The sequence below is a fragment of the Pygocentrus nattereri genome, chromosome 29 (assembly GCF_015220715.1).
Source record: "Pygocentrus nattereri isolate fPygNat1 chromosome 29, fPygNat1.pri, whole genome shotgun sequence".
Taxonomy (NCBI): Eukaryota; Metazoa; Chordata; class Actinopteri; order Characiformes; family Serrasalmidae; genus Pygocentrus; species Pygocentrus nattereri.
In genome coordinates, this window is record NC_051239.1 from 2212288 (window position 1) to 2234216 (window position 21929).

The window sequence follows — 21929 nt, forward strand, 5'->3', positions numbered from 1 at the left end:
AGCTGGGAAAAGGGAAAGTGACACCCTCATCCCAGCCTAAACCAGCATCTCCATGATTGGTGGGAGGTGCAGGTGAGTTGTGGAGATGGAGTACAAAGGCGGAACGTGTGACGGAATTACTGTGCAAAGCTCATGGGAGATCTGCTAGACTAGAGCTCCCATATCACAGCCATATATGGCCATTCTGTGGGTAGAAACATGATAAGACTGACATATAGACTTTCATAACCTCCCGAATGCAAAGGCCAGCCACGACATGTCGACCTCATTTTAAACATATACCTTCTCACAGCAGAGGTATTTACCACTCGTGTCAAAACACATACTAAACCAGCATCATCAGCAGGTTTATCTGATCTGCTGCAGCGATTTTCAGATTCAGATTCAGATTTCTTTACTGATCCCAGGGGGAAATTGCAGTTGTTACAGTTGCAGCCATTTATGTAAAAATAAACACTTTACTAATAATTTAAGACAATATAGAGAATTTACAGTATGTACACCAGATTTAAGTACTCAAGAATATAGTAAGGCGGCGGTGATTGTGATAGTAATGTGAAACATCAGGTATAAAGCAGTTACAATTATTTAAATTATTTAAATTAGTTAGTGTCCCTCTGAGTTTTTGCACACACAGTTGTTATTATTGCACATATGAACAGTTTGGTATTGAGTTTTGTGAATCACACACTGAGGGAGGAGTTATAGAGTTTGATGGCCACAGGTAAGAATGACCTCCTGTGGCGCTCTGTGGTGCATTTCAGTAGAGTGAGTCTTGAGCTGAATGAGCTCCTGTGTCTCATCACTGTGTCGTAGAGTGGGTGGGAGCCATTGTCCATAATGGCCTTCAGCTTAGACAGCGTCCTCCTCTCCGACACGGCCGTCAGCGAGTCCAGCTCCGCACGCACAGCATCGCCGGCCTTGCGGATCAGTCTGTTGAGTCTGTTAGCAGACGGGCCAGACGGTGTTAAATGCGCTGGAGAAGTCAAAAAACATGACCCTCACAGAGCTGGCTGGCTTATCCAGGTGAGCATAAACTCTGTTGAGCAGGTAGATGATGGCGTCTTCAACTCTCAGGCGGGGCTGATAGGCAAACTGGAGGGGGTCTAGAAAAGGCTGGACTATGGGTCGGAGCTGATCCAAGACGAGCCTCTCCATGGTCTTCATGACATGAGACGTCAGTGCCACTGGCCTGTAGTCCTTGGCGTCACTGGGTCGTGGCGTCTTTGGAACAGGAACAATGCAGGATGTCTTCCAGATCATGGGGACCCTCTGGAGACTCAGGGTCATGTTGAAGACATGTTGAAGTACTCCACAAAGTTGGGTGGCACAGGCTTTAAGCACCCTGGGTGGAACCCCATCAGTGTGGAGTCTCTTGAGTTGTCTTCTCACCTGGTCAGCAGTGAGACGCACTGTAGAGGTGGTGGGTGGGGGAGGGATGGAGGTGTGAGATGGGCTGTCACACGAGGGGGGCAGGCCATCAGGAGGGGGAGGGGGATGAGTGGTATGGTCTGCTGAGGACTGCCAGCAGAGGAGTCAGGCTGGGGGGGGACAGAGCCTGCAGTGTCAAATCTGTTAAAGAACAGATTTAACTTGTTGGCTCCGTCCACACTGACCTCTGCTCCTCCGTTGTTGCTGGACCTGAAGCTGGTGATGGTCCTCATTCCATTCCAGACCTCCCTCATGTTGTTCTGCTGGAGTTTCCACTCCAGCTTCCTCCTGTACTTGTTCTTCGCCTCCTTGATAGCTGTCCTCAGTTCCCTCTGGATCGTTCTCACCTCCACCCTGTCTCCAGCTGTGAAGGCCCTATTCTTCTTGTTGAGGAGAGCCTTAATGTCCTTTGTTACCCACGGCTTGTTGTTTGGGTAACATTTAACAGATTTAAGCTAGGCTGAACTCTCAGATCACCAGAACCTGGTCCGTTAGTCCTGCTGAAGGTCTGGAGAAGCAGCGTTTGGCTATTGTGCTCTTAAATGGACCCAGTGGACAGAGAGCAGTAGAAGAGCCCCGACGCTGGACACTTTTAAATCTGGCCGCTGCTCTCTCTACTGCACTTCTCTCCTCTATCGCTGCTCTAATATTCTCATTTAATCTTTAACCCTCTGCTGCACGACGTTGCCTCAGGGCAACAAACTCACTGTCCTCATTTTACAATAATGTTATTCATATTTAAAGACAACGAAAGGCTGTAGAGTTTGAGTAAGTCAATAAAAAGCATGCGCTTAGTCAGCCTGTCCCATTTAAACCTCTTTAACATTCAGGATCAATGTTTTGTTATGAGAATTTGCAGAAATATGTTTGTTGCCTAGAAGCAACACTGACAGTGGAATGGATTCAGCCAATCACAAGCCAGATCTCACCACTTCACGGGACACGACTCTATGTCATTTCCTCTTATTGTCGCACAATGTTGCCTCAAGGCAACACATTTCAAAACGTCCCCTGAACACATCTTTTTATTTACTTCGTTTTTTTTTTTTATTTAATAATTGGGTCTGAAAAAATAAATCAAGACTCATTTTATTGAAGAAAAGTGAACATCACTGCTTTCATGGCGTGAGCAGTCGAGGGTTCAATTGGTTTTAATTTAAAGACTGATTTCTCTTTAATCTGTTGTTTTAATCATGTTTTCACTTCCGTTCTCTTTTAAATTTGAGCTGCTTTTGTATTTTCCCTTTCGTAAAGCACTTTGAAGGACTGCGTTGTATGAAAGGGGCTAAATAAATAGACTGGCCTTCCCGCTTTACTGCGTTTATATCAGCGCTGCAGCACCACAGACTCAATGGCTTCCTGACCCAACACACCTGATTCAGCCCATTCAGAGCTTAATGATCGGCTGATGAGCTGGATCAGGTGTGTTAAGCTAAGGAATAACAGGAACCGTGTGGAGCCGCCGGTCTCCAGAAGTTGGCTTAATAAACACTGATTTAACCGGCGGCTAAACTCCCCTAGTTAGCCCATTAGTGCACACTGCTAGACTAGTTAGCCTGTTAGCACACAGTGCTAGGCTAGTTAGCCTGTGCACGCACACTTCTGGGCTAGTTAGCCCTTTAGCACACAGTGCTAGGCTAGTTAGCCTGTTAGTGCACACTGCTAAGCTAAGCAGCCCTTTAGAAGACACTGCTAGGCTAGTTAGCCCTTTAGCGCACATGGGTTGGCTAGATAGCCGTTTAGTGGACACTGCAACAAATCAACAAATTATTTATTTAAAAAAAAACAACAACCACCACACAGTCTGTTAAGTTTGTATTGTCCATGTTATGTAAAACAATGTAAGGTAACCAATTTTCCATGGTTTTGTTTTCCAAAGTTGAATTAATGTACTAATCACCAGAAACGTAGTTTGACAAAATACCCAGCTTTAATGATGGAATTATTTAAAATACTGCGAAATGGTCAACAGTGAGTGTTTAAACACACAACTCTATTAGAACCGGCAGGCTCTGCTCCCAGGAGTACGATATATACAAGACTGAGTGTTAAACAAAACATTTTTATTGCTGGGCTGAGTACAGATATTACATGGCTTATTGCCTATAATGAATAAAACGCTTCTCTAAACATTTGTGCAGTCTGACTAGTTAAACCTGGGAAATGATCAGACCAGCTGTGGCACTTCGGCATTGAAATGAGTTAAATTAGTTACAGCTGTAAGCAAGACGCCTGCTCACTCCTCCTCTCTTTGCCATTGTTCTCATCATCACCCGCAGATCAGTGATGGGAATAGGAGCTTTTTGAAGGGAACCGACTCCCACAGCTCCTTTCCTTTCTGAGAGCTGCTTAAAACCGTGACTCTGCGTTTTTTCGGAGGGGAGATTAGGGATTATCTGAGGAGAAATTAAAGGGTAAAAAGTGGATCAGAAGGTGGATTCATAGTTCCAGTTCACTTGTGTTAAACAGGTTTAGCAGCACTAAACTGCTCATGAAGCCAGACCTGATGTTAATGATCTGCATTGCCCAGGGTGACGCCCCGTTCCTCGGTTCCTCTGCTTTCTCTGTGAACTCACTGCTTTGAATTCACCCTCTGTATGAAATGTGTTATATAAATAAAACTGCCCTGCCTTCTCTCTCTTTATCTCGGTGTAGGAGGCATTAACTGGATGGGCGTTCCCGGTGAGATCCGTGGTTATGAGCGTGTTCACAGGCTGTACGGTCGTCTGCCCTGGTCCCGACTCTTCCAGCCCACCATCCGGCTGGCCAGAGAGGGGGTCAAATTGTCTAAAATAGTTGCACGCTACCTAGATGGCATCAAAAATCGCGGTGCACGGTATTTCACAACATTCAATGATGCACGTACATACAAACAGGACACAGAGGAACTCACTTAACCATAAAGCCACCAATACAGTTAACTGTATATACACCGGTCAGGCGTAACGTTCTGACCACCTACTTGTTTCTACCCTCACTGTCCACTTTATCAGCTCCACTGACCGTATAGCTGCTCTCTGTAGTTCTACAGTTACAGACTGTAGTCCATCTGTTTCTCTGATACTCTGTTACCCTGTTCTTCAGTGGTCAGGACCCCCATGGACCCTCACAGAGCAGGTACTGTTTGGGTGGTGGGTCATTCTCAGCACTGCAGTAACACTGACGTGGTGGTGGTGTGTTAGTGTGTTGTGCTGGTATGAGTGGATCAGACATAGCAGTGCTGCTGGAGTTTTTAAACACCTCAGTGTTGCTGCTGGACTGAGAATAGTCCACCACCCAAAAATATCCAGCCGACAGCGTCCTGTGGGCAGCGTCCTGTGGGCAGCGTCCTGTGGGCAGCGTCCTGTGACCACTGATGAAGGACTAGAGGATGACCAACACAAACTGTGCAGCAGCAGATGAGCTGTCGTCTCTGACTTTACATCTACAAGGTGGACCGACAGGGTAGGAGTGTCTAATAGAGTGGACAGTGAGTGGACACAGTGTTTAAAATCTCCAGCAGCACTGCTGTGTCTGATCCACTCAGACCAGCACAACACACACTAACACACCACCACTGTTACTCAGCACTGTTACTGTAGTGCTGAGAATGATCCACCACCCAAATAGTACCTGCTCTGTGAGGGTCCATGGGGGTCCTGACCACTGAAGAACAGGGTAACAGAGTATCAGAGAAACAGATGGACTACAGTCTGTAACTGTAGAACTACATAGTGCAGCTATACTAAGTGGAGCTGATAAAGTGGACAGTGAGTGTAGAAACAAGGAGGTGGTCAGAACGTTACGCCTGATTGGTGTAAACTACACCAGTATTACAACATCCAGTAATCAGGCCTGAAATTTCTCTCCCTCTTTGTGTCTTTTTCTCAGTCAGCTGTTCGAGGACGAACAGGGAAGGATGCTGAAGGAAGGGGACACTATGAAATTTGAGAAACTTGCCGATACTCTGGAGGAGATAGCAGAGAACGGACCAGATGAATTCTATACAGGAGAAACAGCCAAAAAGCTCTTCTGTGACATGCAGCGAGCAGGTGATGAAGCGCCGGGTTTAGATCAGTCAGTGCTGGTCTGGTGATGGTTTAACTGGTCAACCCACTTGACCATGTATACGCGCGATCAAACACAGCCTACTGTCGCTGTCGGGGCAAAAATCTCACATCTCCATTTTTGTTATTTTCCTTTTTTTTGATATAATTCGAAATTGCACACTGTCATTTACATTATATGGAACGTTCATGATGAATGGACCAATAGAAATGGTCCAAACTTATTTGGGATGAATAAGTTCTCCATTAACTTTAACCTTCTCCTGTAATGTTAGCTTTACTGGTTCTGTTGAAATTGGCTAAAGTAAAATGATCTTGATGTGTCTAATGATTCTCTGTAACCTTTTTATTAGATTATTTAACTTGTTTACAGTTGTTTTACTTGTCTTAAGTGATTTTTTTTTGGGTAAAATGATCTCACTGTATTGGCAGATACATTTTCCCTGTTTAAAGCCAATTTCTTACAAGCAAACTTATCTGCCAATATAGTGAAATTGTTTGATTTACTAAAATCACTTTAAATGAGTAAAACTGTCTAGAAATTAGTTAAACAATCTGATATCACGGTTTTATCAATATAGCAATACTGGATATATTGGCTACATTTAGGATAAGTTCACTGCCAAGACGCCGTTATTTGCACTACAGCAATGATTTGGTGGTGACAAGCATATTAATGTCCATTGCTGCCTCCTTGCTGGTCTATGTTGGTGTTTTTTTAGGATTTTATTCAGTTATTACTTATTTCACGTGTACATATTGGCATATTTCACTGTTGCTAGCCTTTTAGCAAATCCTGCTAGCCTCAGTAGTCAGCACTGCTGACATTACTAGCCCAGCCTCGACTTATCTTGTATCTTTTAGCTGAGAAAAGTGAGTTATGTAGAGTTGTTAGCTGAGCAAAATGTAATAACTTCACTAAATGATGCTAAAAAATGGAGTTCTTTAAATGTATTAGAGTTTAAACGAGCCTAGGGCTTTTCTGCACTCTCACTGCAATGCTTCCTGCCTCAGGGTGGCGCTGTAGCAGACTGTTTCACCCAGTTGGTCCTTCATAATCCTGAAACCGTAACTCTGCCAGGATTCCTCTGGAAAACTTTCCAACGAGCTGCAGCAGATCTGAAAACCGGAAAACCTGCCCAGTTTCCCAAGAGTTTGGAGTGAAGAGCGACTGTTCCTAATTCTTCACACTGAAGACCGAAGAGGAGACGAGGAAGATCTCAGTTACCGTGAGGAAGAGCGCAGAACCGCACTAGAACAGAGGCTCTACAGAAGAGGAGACGAGGAAGATCTCAGTTACTGTGAGCAAGAGCGCAGAACCGCACTAGAACAGAGACTCTACAGAAGAGGAGACGAGGAAGATCTCAGTTACGGTGAGGAAGAGCGCAGAACCGTTTCACCCAGTTGGTCCTTCATAATCCTGAAACCGTAACTCTGCCAGGATTCCTCTGGAAAACTTTCCAACGAGCTGCAGCAGATCTGAAAACCGGAAAACCTGCCCAGTTTCCCAAGAGTTTGGAGTGAAGAGCGACTGTTCCTCATTCTTCACACTGAAGACCGAAGAGGAGACGAGGAAGATCTCAGTTACCGTGAGGAAGAGCGCAGAACCGCACTAGAACAGAGGCTCTACAGAAGAGGAGACGAGGAAGATCTCAGTTACTGTGAGGAAGAGCGCAGAACCGCACTAGAACAGAGACTCTACAGAAGAGGAGACGAGGAAGATCTCAGTTACTGTGAGGAAGAGCGCAGAACCTCACTAGAACAGAGGCTCTACAGAAGAGGAGACAGGGAAGATCTCAGTTACGGTGAGGAAGAGCGCAGAACCGCACTAGAACAGAGACTCTACAGAAGAGGAGACGAGGAAGATCTCAGTTACGGTGAGGAAGAGCGCAGAACCGCACTAGAACAGAGACTCTACAGAAGAGGAGACGGGGAAGATCTCAGTTACCGTGAGGAAGAGCGCAGAACCGCACTAGAACAGAGATTCTACAGAAGAGGAGACGAGGAAGATGTCAGTTACGGTGAGGAAGAGCGCAGAACCGCACTAGAACAGAGACTCTACAGAAGAGGAGACGAGGAAGATCTCAGTTACGGTGAGGAAGAGCGCAGAACCGCACTAGAACAGAGACTCTACAGAAGAGGAGACGAGGAAGATCTCAGTTACGGTGAGGAAGAGCGCAGAACCGCACTAGAACAGAGACTCTACAGAAGAGGAGACGAGGAAGATCTCAGTTACCGTGAGGAAGAGCGCAGAACCGCACTAGAACAGAGATTCTACAGAAGAGGAGACGGGGAAGATCTCAGTTACCGTGAGGAAGAGCGCAGAACCGCACTAGAACAGAGATTCTACAGAAGAGGAGACGGGGAAGATCTCAGTTACCGTGAGGAAGAGCGCAGAACCGCACTAGAACAGAGATTCTACAGAAGAGGAGACGGGGAAGATCTCAGTTACCGTGAGGAAGAGCGCAGAACCGCACTAGAACAGAGATTCTACAGAAGAGGAGACGGGGAAGATCTCAGTTACCGTGAGGAAGAGCGCAGAACCGCACTAGAACAGAGATTCTACAGAAGAGGAGACGGGGAAGATCTCAGTTACCGTGAGGAAGAGCGCAGAACCGCACTAGAACAGAGATTCTACAGAAGAGGAGACGGGGAAGATCTCAGTTACCGTGAGGAAGAGCGCAGAACCGCACTAGAACAGAGATTCTACAGAAGAGGAGACGGGGAAGATCTCAGTTACCGTGAGGAAGAGCGCAGAACCGCACTAGAACAGAGATTCTACAGAAGAGGAGACGAGGAAGATCTCAGTTACGGTGAGGAAGAGTACAGAACCGCACTAGAACAGAGATTCTACAGAAGAGGAGACGAGGAAGATCTCAGTTACGGTGAGGAAGAGCGCAGAACCGCACTAGAACAGAGACTCTACAGAAGAGGAGACGAGGAAGATTTCAGTTACCGTGAGGAAGAGCGCAGAACCGCACTAGAACAGAGATTCTACAGAAGAGGAGACGGGGAAGATCTCAGTTACGGTGAGGAAGAGCGCAGAACCGCACTAGAACAGAGATTCTACAGAAGAGGAGACGGGGAAGATCTCAGTTACTGTGAGGAAGAGCGCAGAACCGCACTAGAACAGAGATTCTACAGAAGAGGAGACGGGGAAGATCTCAGTTACTGTGAGGAAGAGCGCAGAACCGCACTAGAACAGAGATTCTACAGAAGAGGAGACGGGGAAGATCTCAGTTACGGTGAGGAAGAGCGCAGAACCGCACTAGAACAGAGACTCTACAGAAGAGGAGACGAGGAAGATCTCAGTTACGGTGAGGAAGAGCACAGAACCGCACTAGAACAGAGACTCTACAGAAGAGGAGACGGGGAAGATCTCAGTTACTGTGAGGAAGAGCGCAGAACCACACTAGAACAGAGATTCTACAGAAGAGGAGACGGGGAAGATCACAGTTACTGTGAGGAAGAGCGCAGAACCGTTTCACCCAGTTGGTCCTTCATAATCCTGAAACCGTAACTCTGCCAGGATTCCTCTGGAAAACTTTCCAACGAGCTGCAGCAGATCTGAAAACCGGAAAACCTGCCCAGTTTCCCAAGAGTTTGGAGTGAAGAGCGACTGTTCCTCATTCTTCACACTGAAGACCGAAGAGGAGACGAGGAAGATCTCAGTTACCGTGAAGAAGAGCACAGAACCGCACTAGAACAGAGACTCTACAGAAGAGGAGACGAGGAAGATCTCAGTTACTGTGAGGAAGAGCGGAGAACCGCACTAGAACAGAGACTCTACAGAAGAACGACAGATAAAACAGACATGGTGTTACTACTGAAGCACCTGTGGTCAATAGCAGGGGCCATTTGGCACACTGACTATATCACATTCCTCTATACAGTTCCTGATGAGTGCAGAGTGGATTCAGAGCCAAATTCAGATGCCGACAGTGTTATAGCAGCATTGAACTCTCTGAACATGTTCCACCTTGTTCATCACCACGTCAGACTCACACGATTGAGAAGATAACTGAAGCAGTGCACGTTCACGTTCACATTCACTGCAAGGCTTTGTAGTTACAGAATAACAAGTATGTGTATGTAAAAAGCCTGGGATTTTAAGGGTTTAGGCTTTAAATGATCTTATTAAATGATTAAATACACTATATTTCCAAAAGTCTTCAGTCACCCATCCAAATCATTGAATCCAGGTGTTCCAGTCTCTTCCATGGCCACAGGTGTATAAAGCCGAGCCCTTAGGCCTGCAGACTGCTTCTACAGACATTAGTGAAAGAATGGGTCGCTCTCAGGAGCTCAGTGAGTTCCAGCGTGGTACCGTGATCGGACGCCACCTGTGCAGCAAGTCCAGTCGTGAAATTTCCTCACTACTAAATATTCCACAGTCAACTGTCAGTGGGATTATAACAAAGTGGAAGCGATTGGGAACGACAGCAGCTCAGCCACAAAGTGGTCGGCCACGTAAAATGACAGAGCGGTCAGCGAATGCTGAGGGGCATAGTGCACAGAGGTCACCGACTTTCTGCAGAGTCAATCACTACAGACCTCCAAACTTCATGTGGCCTTCAGATCAGCTCAAGAACAGCGTAGAGAGCTTCATGGAATGGGTTTCCATGGCCGAGCAGCTGCATCCAAGCCTTACATCACCAAGCGCAATGCAAAGCGTGGAATGCAGTGGAGTAAAGCGCCGCCACTGGACTCTAGAGCAGTGGAGACGTGTTCTCTGGAGTGACCAATCACGCTTCTCCATCTGGAAATCCGATGGACGAGTCTGGGTTTGGCAGTTGCCAGGAGACGGTACTTGTCTGACTGCATTGTGCCGAGTGTAAAGTTTGGTGGAGGGGGGATCATGGTGTGGGGGTTGTTTTTCAGGAGTTGGGCTCGGCCCCTTAGTTCCAGTGAAAGGAACTCTTAAAGCTTCAGCACCAAGAGATTTTGGACAATTTCATGCTCCCAACTTTGTGGGAACAGTTTGGGGACGGCCCCTTCCTGTTCCAACATGACTGCGCACCAGTGCACAAAGCAGATCCATAAAGACGTGGATGAGCCAGTTTGGTGTGGAAGAACTTGACTGGCCTGCACAGAGTCCTGACCTCAACCCCATAGAACACCTTTGGGATGAATTAGAGTGGAGACTGTGAGCCAGGCCTTCTCGTCCAACATCAATGTCTGACCTCACAAATGCGCTTCTGGAAGAACGGACAAAAATTCCCATAAACACTCCTAACCCTTGTGGAAAGCCTTCCCAGAAGAATTGAAGCTGTTATAGCTGCAAAGGGTGGGCCGGCATCATATTAAACCCTATGGATTAAGAATGGGATGTCACTCAAGTTCATATGCGTGTGAATCCAGACGAGCAAATACTTTTCGAAAGATAGTGTAGATCAAGTACTTGGGGGGGTTGGGTTTCAAATTCCTCCCCAGTTATTTGTATCTGTATTTGAGGGGTTATGAAAAAGGTACAAATACCGGACTTCCGGTTGAACTCGGTTAACGATGGCGGAATATTGAATCATGGAGTATGGAGGCAAACAAGGCTCTCCTGGAAAGATTAAAACAACAGAGAGCTCTACAAGAGAAACTGACAGAAGAAGAAGGTAGAAGTAGACGGAACAATATCCGCATTTTTGGCTTACCAGAGAACGCAGAGGGCGCCTCTGTGCTTTTGTTTGTAGAGCGGTTGCTGAGAGCTGAACTTTCTCTGCCCAGCGAAATGGAATTGGAAATTCAGCGGGCACACAGAGCCTTACCACCGAAGCCAAACTCCGATCAGCCCCCGAGATCCACAATCGTGAACTTTCTCCAATACACGGTAAAAGAGACAGTCTTGAAGAAAGCGTGGCAGAAAAAGATCCAGTATGAGGATCGGGTGCTTTCTTTTGATCACGACTACGCGATGGAGGTTATTCAGAAACGTAAGGAGTACATCGGGATTAAGAAAGCCCTGAAAGAAAGAGGCATCCGTTTCCAAACACCTCTGACCAAGATGCGCATCCACTGGGAATCCGGCCCGTGGACGTACGGAAACGCGAGAGAAGCGGCTGAGGACACGAGGAGGAGAGGGATAGAGGTCGTGCTACCGAGCAGCAACACGACCAAGGTGGGGATGGAGGAGCGGCTTTGGACGACGCTGCCATGGTAACAAGCTGGAAATCACAGAGTGCCATCAACCATCGATCGAGTCAAATTGAAACTACAAGAATTTCAAAGGAAATAAGTCGTGGATGGGACACATAACATGGCCAACAAAGGCTAATATAACGTTACACATCCAAAGTCCGTATAGTTCCAAGTTGGACGGTCTGCTCTGTAAACAAGTTCATGTTTGGTTGGGAGCGTTCCTATGCGAGTTGAGTTAGACTTTACTAGAGTGTGTGAGAGAAGCCCACCTCTTGCTGCTAGGGAGGGGCCCTTATATATTGTGAGACGTTCCCCTCGGCCCACAGATACGACGTGGGAGGTGCACAAGAGATGCACCCGTTTTTGGAAGTCAGTTTGCTTGTTTTCTTTTTCTATTTTCCTTTTCATATTTTCTGGTTTATGAAGATCCCCAATGTTTTCTCGGTTGTACGGTTGCCAGGGCCATAGAAAGAGGTATAAATCTTTGTCAGCAATAACATGAGTACTATAAAATTGGTGTCATTGAATGTAAATGGCATGGATAACCCCATCAAAAGAAGCACAGTAATCCTAAAAATGAGAAAGCTTAAGGCTCATGTTATATTTATGCAGGAAACTCATTTAACAAAAGAGGAACATGAAAAGCTGAAAAAATTTGGCTATAGAACCACATTTTATAGTTCACACAAACAGAGCCATAAGAGGGGGGTAGTAATACTTATTAAAAACCCAGTCACGTTTGAATGTTTCAGAGAAATTACAGATAAAGAAGGGAGATGTTATTGTTAAGGGAAAATTAGAACATGAAATAGTGACACTGATATAATATATATGCTCCACCAGACAGTGATAAATGCTTTTTCAAATCCCTGTTTAGAATAGTTGCCTCGGAATCAGAAGGCCTTGTGATCTGCGGGGGGATCTAAGTATAATATTAAATTATACTATTAAATTAATATTAAATACCACAAGCTCTAACAGAAACAAAATGCACATTACCAAATTCACGAACACCATTTTGAAAGAACAAGGAATGGTCGATGTTTGGAGGGAACTTCACCCATTGGAAAAAGATTATACATATTACTCCAACCCACATAAAACACATTGCATATTGTCAGCCTATTTGCAGATTATATCATAGTTTACTGAAGGAACCCTAATACATGCTTCCCAAATCTGATGGAATTGCTGAGTATATATGGAAAACATTCAGGTTACAAAATAAATGTTCACAAAACACAAATCTTGGCCTTCAACTGTACGCCATCTCAAGAAATCCAAAAGATGTTCCAACTGAAATGGGAAGCAAAAACAATAAAATACCTTGGTGTGTTTTTAACAAGAAATCTCTCCCAGCTTTTCAAAACAAACTCCAACCAGATCCGTGTACAGATCAAGAGAGATTTGGAAAACTGGTCCCTCCTGTAGTTCCCAGACTTTTCACTCACTTCCTAATTCAGAGGTGTAAAAACCCAGGATTTTGTTCCAACTGCCTGGACAGCTCTGCTGGTGGTGTGATGTAACTAGAGAAGCCAGCCTGTTGGACCTGAATTTTACACACCTGCTTCCTATTAAAATACCCCAAGAAAGTTTCAACATTGGGGATAAAATGATTTCCAGATTCGTCTGGAATGGAAAAAAGCCAAGAATAAAATATTCCACATTATAGTACACAATCCACATATTACCCTTCTTGGTAATATGAAACTTACAAAGACACTACAAGATTCAATAGACTGTATTAGTATTCATACATTAGATATGTGGTTTGAGTTTATCAAACGATACAAATCAGGTAGACACATAAAACTATTAAGTTGGTTTGCCTGTGATGAGAGATTCAAACCAAGCTTAATAGATCATAGCTTCAGACAGTGGGCAGCAAAGGGCGTGACAGCAGTCTGTACAACTGTTAAAAATGGACATCTAATTAGCTTCCAGGAATTAAAAGAGAGTTATGGCCTGGGGGATAGAGATTTCTTTAGATACTTACAAATAAGGAACTATTTTATAAATGAGTTAGAAGGTGAGCAAATTTCAAATTCTCTTAATGCAGTCATCGATGCTGTTGTAAAAACATAGTGGAACAAAACTAAGGGCAACGTCTCATCTCTGTCATAGCCTGAGAGATGCAATGCCTCCTCCACTGTATATATAAAAGTGAAATGGGAAAAGGAACTTAACATCAACATTACAGAGGAAGAGTGGGCTAAAATGTGCAGGGTGCCACGCACTACTACTAATTCAAGAATATGGAAAGAATTTGGGTGGAAAAATCTGACTCGATATTTCATAACACCTGAAGTAAAGAGTAAACAAACTGGGCAACATCAACCATGTTGGAGACTCTGTACAAGTATGGTGGCCCATCACACTCATGTCTTCTGGGAATGTGATAAACTACATTCTTTCTGGGAGAAAATAAATGATGGCATCAAGGACATTTTGGGCTACCCAATCCCCAAAGAATGCAAAGTTCTGTATCTTGGTGAAAGCAATAACGCGAAATTGGGGCAAATCGGACCCCCCCCGCACACTTTTGAACAATGGGTAGAAATGTATGTATTGGAAAAAATGACTTACCAGCTTCGACTGAGGGGAATCATTTTTGATAATGGACAGTATACGACATCACAGAAACAAACAAGGATGAATAAACTGGAATAGAAGAACTGTTATACATACTGTAATCTTTAACGCACAGTCTTTCGACTTTTGGCAACCTTGGTGGATTTAATATTTTTATACTCTTAATTTGTTATGACATTATTACTGTTATTATTTTTTTGTTATTATTATTTATATATTTATTATTATTTTATTTATGTATTTGTTTTTTTTTTCTTTCTTCCGTTAAGGACACAGAGATCTTTAGTACTATGGATGTTGCTATAATTATCATTTGTATTTGTGTCTTGTTATTTGTGCATATTGGGGGAAAAAAATCTAAATAAACACTTAAATATCAAAAAAATTCACCTGGAAAAACTGATTTAAGCTTCACAATCAGACCGTAAAACCACTTGGAGCTTTGAGGGAAGATTTACACTGTTTGTACCATTATGGATGAAAAATGTACCTGAATAGACCCTTTATTTCTAACAGCCTAGTACCTGTTTGGGTTCTCCAGCTCTCAAGCTACACCTGACAGCTCCACAAACTGTGTATATCTGTGTGTTATATGTGGGGTGTTTAAGGTGGAAGTATCACTCTTGAGGACCTGCGCTCGGTCGAGGTGTCTGAGGTGGAGCCCTGGAAAGTGTCTCTGGGCAATTACACCATGTACTTCCCCCCTCCACCTTCAGGGGCCGCAGTGGTCAGCTTCATCCTCAATGTTATGGAAGGTGAGGGAAATGTGTTACCAACTGATCCTGTTTTCAGTTATCAGGACTGATGATTAATGTCAAGTAGGCCGTTCTGTTTTTTTCAGTATTTTCACGGTGATGTTCTGTGTGTTCTCCAGGCTACAACCTAAATCCAGCCTCTCTAGAAGGAAAAGAGCGTGTGCTGACCTACCATCGCTTCGTAGAGGCCTATAAATTTGCTAATGCACAGAGGAAGTTAATAAAAGACCCCAGATTCAACAATGTGACGGTAGGTCCTTTTGGATGAGATGCCTGATTTGTTCACACACAGAACAATGTGGTTATGCGCTTGTCAGTGTAACATTACATTGTCAAGCAATATTGACCTCTGTTACAGTGATATCTCCTTCATATCTCCTTCTCTCACAGCTCAAGATAGCATTTTTCACACATTTGTATCACAGAAACAAATGTTATCTTGACCTGTTAGATCTTTTCTTAGGACAAAAAGATAGGATGTTTCTGTAAGTGTGTTTCAACAGCGTGCAAATTTGTATATATAATAATAGCGTAATATTAGTTACCATAACTTAATTTACAGCATCTTATCTCCAGTTATACAACAGTTAGTTTCGGCCATGCAAGCTGACTGGTTGAGAAGCGTTGTAGCTGCTGTTATTTCACCATAACATCACAAACACTGTATCACTCTGCTGAGACGCCGTTGCTAAGCAACGACTCTGACAGCTGTAGGAGACGCTCGAGCCATCTGAACGTTTTTACTTCTGACTTGGCCACAAACAGAAAACGGACACTGTTGAGGTCACATCTGACTGACGGCCGATTTGGTCCGACTCTGAAGACGAGACGACGCTAAATTCCCAAACTGTCGTCGCCACTGAGCAGCTTTTCAGTCGACAGCTGTGACAAAAGAACAGCTGAACAACCTGGAATCAGCCAGAAATGAACCCAACACCATTCGCCAAACTAAACGGGCCGTAAGAAGCTTTACAGACCGGCTGGAACAAAACAACATTAATACTGATCTGGAGAAACTGACCAAACTGAGCTGAACCTGATATTGGCTCAGTTTTACGGCTCAGTCTGATTTGGTCCGACTCTGAAGATCAGACACGTCTGGCGAATGGTGTTGGGTTCATTTCTGGCTGATTCCAGGTTGTTCAGCTGTTCTTCTGTCACAGCTGCCGACTGAAAAGCTGATCAGTGGTGACGACAGTTTGGGAATTGAGTGTAAGGAGTTGGAGAACGAACTGCCGGCTGAGCATCGAGTGGGCGGAGCTTGTTACTCTGACGTAGCAACAAGCTGCTCGTTAAGGAGCTCTAATTAGGAGGAAGGACCTGAACATTAAAACATATTAAACGCCGCGTTCACGGCCAGTTTATTCATTTCTTACTGTATTTATTTAACTGCTGTATTAAAGCAGTAGAGCACTCGAGGAGGGAGTTATCACCATGTTATTTTGTGATAACACATTCCCTCTTATGCTCAATTAAAGAATATTAACATAATCAATTGAAGTCGACAGTCAGCTGTCATGTCTGTTTCCTAGCAATCAACCATACACACACAACTAAAACATAAATACTAAATCAAAATGATCAAGTTGGTAAGCCCCTAATAAGCCCCCTGCTGTTTATCAGAGCGCCCCCCTGCTATTTATCAGAGCACCGCCGCTCCCCAGTTTCAGTCTCCATTTCCCAAAGCTTTAGCCGAGCGCAGTAGTGTTACTCCTCCTAAGAAACAGCATGTTCAGCTCCGCCTCCTCATTATTCACCACCAACACTGAAATATTTCATCATCAACATTAACACAGGAAGGTGATCAGAGGGGCGGTGGAGTTCGAGTCGGCAGCGTCTGAAATGTTTAAAACGCAGAGTTAGAAGAGAAGAACATCTCCCAGTGAAAGCCGCGTTTTACAGTAGGAATAAACGGAGCTCATTATGCTGGTAGTGAACTACGCTGCCTGACTCAGCCGCCTCAGAACCAGAGAAACGGACCTTAAACAGAAGTCAGGACCCTGCTGGACTTCATCCTAAAGTTAGGACAGGATTTAGGAGGTTTAGTCCAGTTAGGATGTTTGTGTGATGCTGTTTTCTGATCTGGAGTTAATGATGAGGTTATGAAGGGAGGATCTGTTGTTCTGGAATAGATACTGAACTAAATTCAGTCTTTACTGAAGTCGCCATGGAGACTAAACAGATTTCAGAGTTAAGAGGTTACTGTGATACGGACCCACACGTCAATTCTCATTGATCAACTGCTTTAATGTCTATTTTACGATCAAACTCAGAGTTTTCTGTCCAACTGGTTCACTCATCACATTTGCTGATGTCCTGTTGTTTAAACCCGTCCTCAGTGCTGGACACCATCACCAGCTTGTGTGCCTCTGTGTATGTTGAACAGAAGGCCTACGCTGTAACTAGAAAGGAGTTTGCTGACCGCATTAGGAAGAAGATCACAGATGACCAAACCCACGATGCCCAGTACTACAGCGTCACTCCTGAAGTGGACACACAGGGCACCTCTCATGTGTCTGTGCTGGATGAGGATGGCATGGCTGTGTCCGTCACCAGCTCCATCAACTACATGTAGGCACATCTACTCTACTGTGCAGTCCAGGCAACTTGTGAATGAATCCATTAGTGACCAGAGGCACTAATCATTACTGACCTTTATTCCTTTTCCTGTCAGGTTTGGCTGTGCAGAGTATTCGCCCCAGACAGGCGTCATCCTGAACAATCAACTTGCAGATTTTTGTGACAGAACAAACCAGACTTACACTGGTACGTTACCCGACTAATGGTATTGTATTCACCTGCTGTAGATGTACCCAAATGGCAGTGGTGTCCATCCCCGATTTCCCCCCAAAATTTAGGGTGTGTCACTGTAGCACGGGCTGTGCTACCCGAGCAGAGGAAGGATGCTTGAAGCAAGATAGACGGCCGCTGCTCTACAGCTTCTAGCTAGACTTTAGTCCTTTTCTCAAAGCTGAGCTTTACGGCTCGTCAGGCTTTTCTTCTGCTGCCACTCGCCCCTCTCTCCTCACTCTCTGCTTCCTCTTTGCTCCTTTTAAAGGTGCCCAAGCTGCTGTGAGACCTGGGTGGAGAGGGAATGAGAGCCTGCTGCCCCTGCGGTCATCCTCTACTGACACATTTAAGCATGGCAACTGAAAAATTATAGATAACACTGTTATTAATTATACCAGCTGCATCAGGCCTGCTCAAACCGGCTCCCCCAGATGCGCTCAAGCATAGCAGTCACTGTCATCGCAATGTTTTCCTTTTTCGTTTAAGTTTTAAACGGCTCATCGAAAAGAGCACTCTTGATTTTAAGACAAAACGGGGCAGGGGGTCGAGCCCCTCCCCCTCCTGTGCAGTCCTGTGGTTGGTTTCATGTTTTGAGTTTTGCATTTCTGTGTTTTTCTCATTGCTCTTTCATCACTACACACTTCCTCTAAGGGTTCTTTCTAAAGGAAAAGGTTATGTATAGAACCCTGAACACTCAAAGAACCTTTTGCTTGTTTAACCTCAAACTTATTATTCAGCAACTACAAGGACTTCAATGCAAACTGGCGTTTAAGTTTAAATTTAAAGGGTGACCACACCCCACTGTTTTCAGCGAACTCCACCCCTGGCTCAATTTGAAAAAATGCTCCAAAACAGGCAGAGCATGCTGGGAGGGGCACTACGGTGATCTCTGTGTTTGAAGCTGGGGCAGTGAGGGAAGTGCCAGACGAGTGCGGAGAGAGATTGAATCAAGCGGCACTTTTGCAGCTGAGTGGTTTTACGCGGCTGAAGATTTCTCTCGACTACCATCCCCATCTTCGACGAGGGAAGGTGTTTCTGATCAGGCAGTGCATCTCAAGCCTTAATAGTATGAGTCACTGACTCGAGCCACAGAAGAGTTAACGTAGTGCAGAAAATGATTAGCAGTGAATGTAGAACATTCCCTAAAACCACGGCAGCTTCTAACGATCTGATCAGCAAGTTCGTGTTCAATATGACCCGAGTCCTGATTCCTTAGATGCCCTGAATTCATTCAGTTTGACATCAAGGTCACAGATCTCTGTTCAGTGGGTCGCGTCCGAGGGTCCGAGTTGTGAAGGGAAACCTGAATCGGATGCAACACTAGCAGCTTTATTAAGACTCAAGAATCCTCACTTAATCTGTCCAACGTCTTTATTCCAAACTAAACTCAGATTAACTGGCTATTTACAGTTGGTACAGACAGCTGGCGCATCACAGCCCTGTGAGGAGGTGCTGGGGGTGTTTAGCTCAGCGCGTGAGGGTGGTTCTCTCCTCACTCTAGGCTCCTGTGCTGTCATGTTTACGAGTGCAGCGTGAGTATGGCGTCATCAGGGGGCGCTAACATTGGTTGACTGATTTGCACACTGTGACGTGTCTTGCTACTTCGGTACACACGCCATACTTCTATGAACCAAAGGGGGCGCTGCAGACGCTTCACATTTAATCAAAGTTGTATTATATTTTATGTTATATTTTATTATTACAGAGCAGAGCATTTCAGCTGGTAGTGAGAAAAAAGCTCTTAGGGTGGAGCTAACAATGCTGATTTATTACAAAATGAACATTTTCACCAGTTTTGCATTTTTTATTCATTCTGAATTATAGAAATTCATACCAAAACCTAAATGCCATCTAATTTAATTGAAAAGTGGTGGGCCTTGGCCATTTATGGGTTAAAGGGTTCTTTGCCTGGTCAAATGGTTCTTCAGATTGATAACAAATGCACTGTACATGGCTTTTTGAAAAGGGTTCTAGATAACACCAAGAATTGTCTTCTGTTGTTACAACTTGACATCGTAACAATAGAAGAACCCTTTCCGATGATTGTTTCTGTTCATCCCTGTTGTGTGTTTTGGTTTTGTGGCTCTTTGCTTATTTATATCTGTATCTGCTCTGATTTTAACCCTGACTTCAATAAACCTTCTGCTAATTTGCATATGCACCCCCCACCTTGCCTGCTGACATGCTACGAATGTCTTAGAGTCTTCATATACAGATCACAGTGTGAACCCCGAAATTGCCTCCCGATTAAAGACTGTATGCTTCTGTGTTTAGGTGAACGTCCTCCCTCCTCCATGGCTCCGATGATCCTTCGCTCCACAAAGACAGACGACATTATAGTTATCGGAGCGTCAGGGGGCACGATGATCACCACCGGGATGACCATGGTGAGTTTGGGTCCAGAGATGGGTTAATTACATTGATCTGTCGAGCAGAGCTTTAAACTCTCATGCTGTCAAGTGTGGAGAACTGAGAGCTGTGGTATATTTCTGATCAGTGAAGATGCTGTTGTGACCTATTCAGGCTCTCATGAACTACCTGTGGTGTGGAAAAAGTCTGAACGACTCCATCGCTGAACCTGTTGTGTTCGTGGACGGCAGTAATTCTCTCAAGTTCGAACCCAAGTTTGACAAGGTGAGAAAACTGTGACACCTGACCACTCACCCTGCAAAAAATGTCAAACAAAATTACCTTAAATATAGTCAAGAAATCCTGTTGAGACTGTCCTAAGCTTAATTTAGGATTATTTACCTTATTTCTCGGGATTTCTACCTGTTTTTATCTGCCAGTATAGTGGGATGTGTTTATTCAGTAAAATGACCCAAAACAAGTAGGAGAATTCTGGAAAAAGCTAGATAATCTTAAAATAAGTGCGGGGCAGTCGTGGGCTAGAGGTCAGGGAACCAGCCTCGCGACCAGAGGGTTGCAAGTTTGATCCCTAGAGCCGAGTGTCCTCGAGCAAGACACCCAACCCTCAACTGCTCCATGGGCGCTGTGGATAGGGCTGCCCACCACTCTGGGCAAGTGTGCTCACCGCCCCCTACTGTGTGTGTGTGGTGTTTCACTGCACGGATGGGTTAAATGCAGAGGTGAAATTTCCCTGTTGTGGGACTAATAAGGGTCACTTAATCTTAATGTCAAATGGGAGACCCTAGATCCAGTATAGGATTGTTTCTCTTGACTAAATACCATTTTTTTTGCAGCGCAGCTTCTTCACAGTTCTTGCCTGTGAATGTTGATGACTGTGTTTTTTGTCTGTCTTGCAGGAAGTCAAAGAGGCTCTTAAAAAGCTCAAAAACACAGTTAAGTACACCAAGCGCTTCTATAATGTGGTCAACGCTATATCAAAGCATAACGGCACCATCTACGCCTATTCAGATGCTCGGAAGCTGGGCGTGGCTGCCGGCTACTGATCAGTTCCTCCTACAAGTACAAGTGCTCTAATTTAGCCTTTTTGTGTGTTGAAGTAAATCATGTGTTTTGAACAGTAAAGTTTTGGGGAAAATATTCTAACCAAAAAAGCCCGAGTAAAAGGTGTGTATAAACTCGTTTGTGTTTGTGAGACTGTACACTTTCCACACACTCAGACCTTCAAGTCAATTTCCCAAATATTGCCATTATATCTGGAATCCGACGTTCCTTACTATGTTATGATTTTGTGTAACATTGTATACCAGCAGTGAGCGCTTGGGGTGGATGACTTGGGCCCAATTCCATTTCTTATTTTTACCCCCAATTCCTTGTTTTCAAGTGTAACCGTCCCCCTTGAAACTGAGTTATAATGGGTAGTGGTCGAAATCTTCCCTCTATGAAACGGGACGACCCTTCAAGAACCGGATACGTCATCAGGTGTCATCAGTAAAGTTGTGATATTTCGAGAATAAAGTCATAATGTTTTGTGAATAAAGATGAATAATAGATTAACCTGCCTGCGGTTCTCCTTCATCAGCACAGACAGACAGTTGTCAGCGATTCGTTGTATGGCCACCAGAGGTCTCGGTCCCCGGAGCTCTAGCCTTCTTCCATATTTAACCACCTGCACCTTACTTCAGTAATCAGCCACTGCTTAAATCCCCCGTCCTTTCAGCCAGGCAGTGTGAAGTCTGCATACTGAGCGCTTTGGATTAACTACCTGTCTTGTGTTTCTGACTCTGCCTGGACTTTTGGATGTTTGGTTTTTAACTGG

At 44.6% G+C, this 21929-nt stretch overlaps 1 protein-coding gene across 1 annotated transcript in view; it reads left to right on the top strand.

The window, feature by feature from the left end:
* Window positions 1–21589, top strand: part of LOC108414652 (glutathione hydrolase 5 proenzyme-like) — a 27907-nt gene extending 6318 nt beyond the window's left edge. The window contains exons 5-13 of the mRNA XM_037535992.1: window positions 4087–4267; window positions 5302–5462; window positions 14807–14953; window positions 15073–15203; window positions 17340–17524; window positions 17628–17719; window positions 20018–20130; window positions 20267–20377; window positions 21010–21589. Of these exons, the coding sequence (XP_037391889.1) occupies window positions 4087–4267; window positions 5302–5462; window positions 14807–14953; window positions 15073–15203; window positions 17340–17524; window positions 17628–17719; window positions 20018–20130; window positions 20267–20377; window positions 21010–21156 (1268 nt within the window). The 3' untranslated portion in view covers window positions 21157–21589. The remainder of the gene's footprint in view (window positions 1–4086; window positions 4268–5301; window positions 5463–14806; window positions 14954–15072; window positions 15204–17339; window positions 17525–17627; window positions 17720–20017; window positions 20131–20266; window positions 20378–21009) is intronic.
* Window positions 21590–21929: the final 340 nt, after the last annotated feature.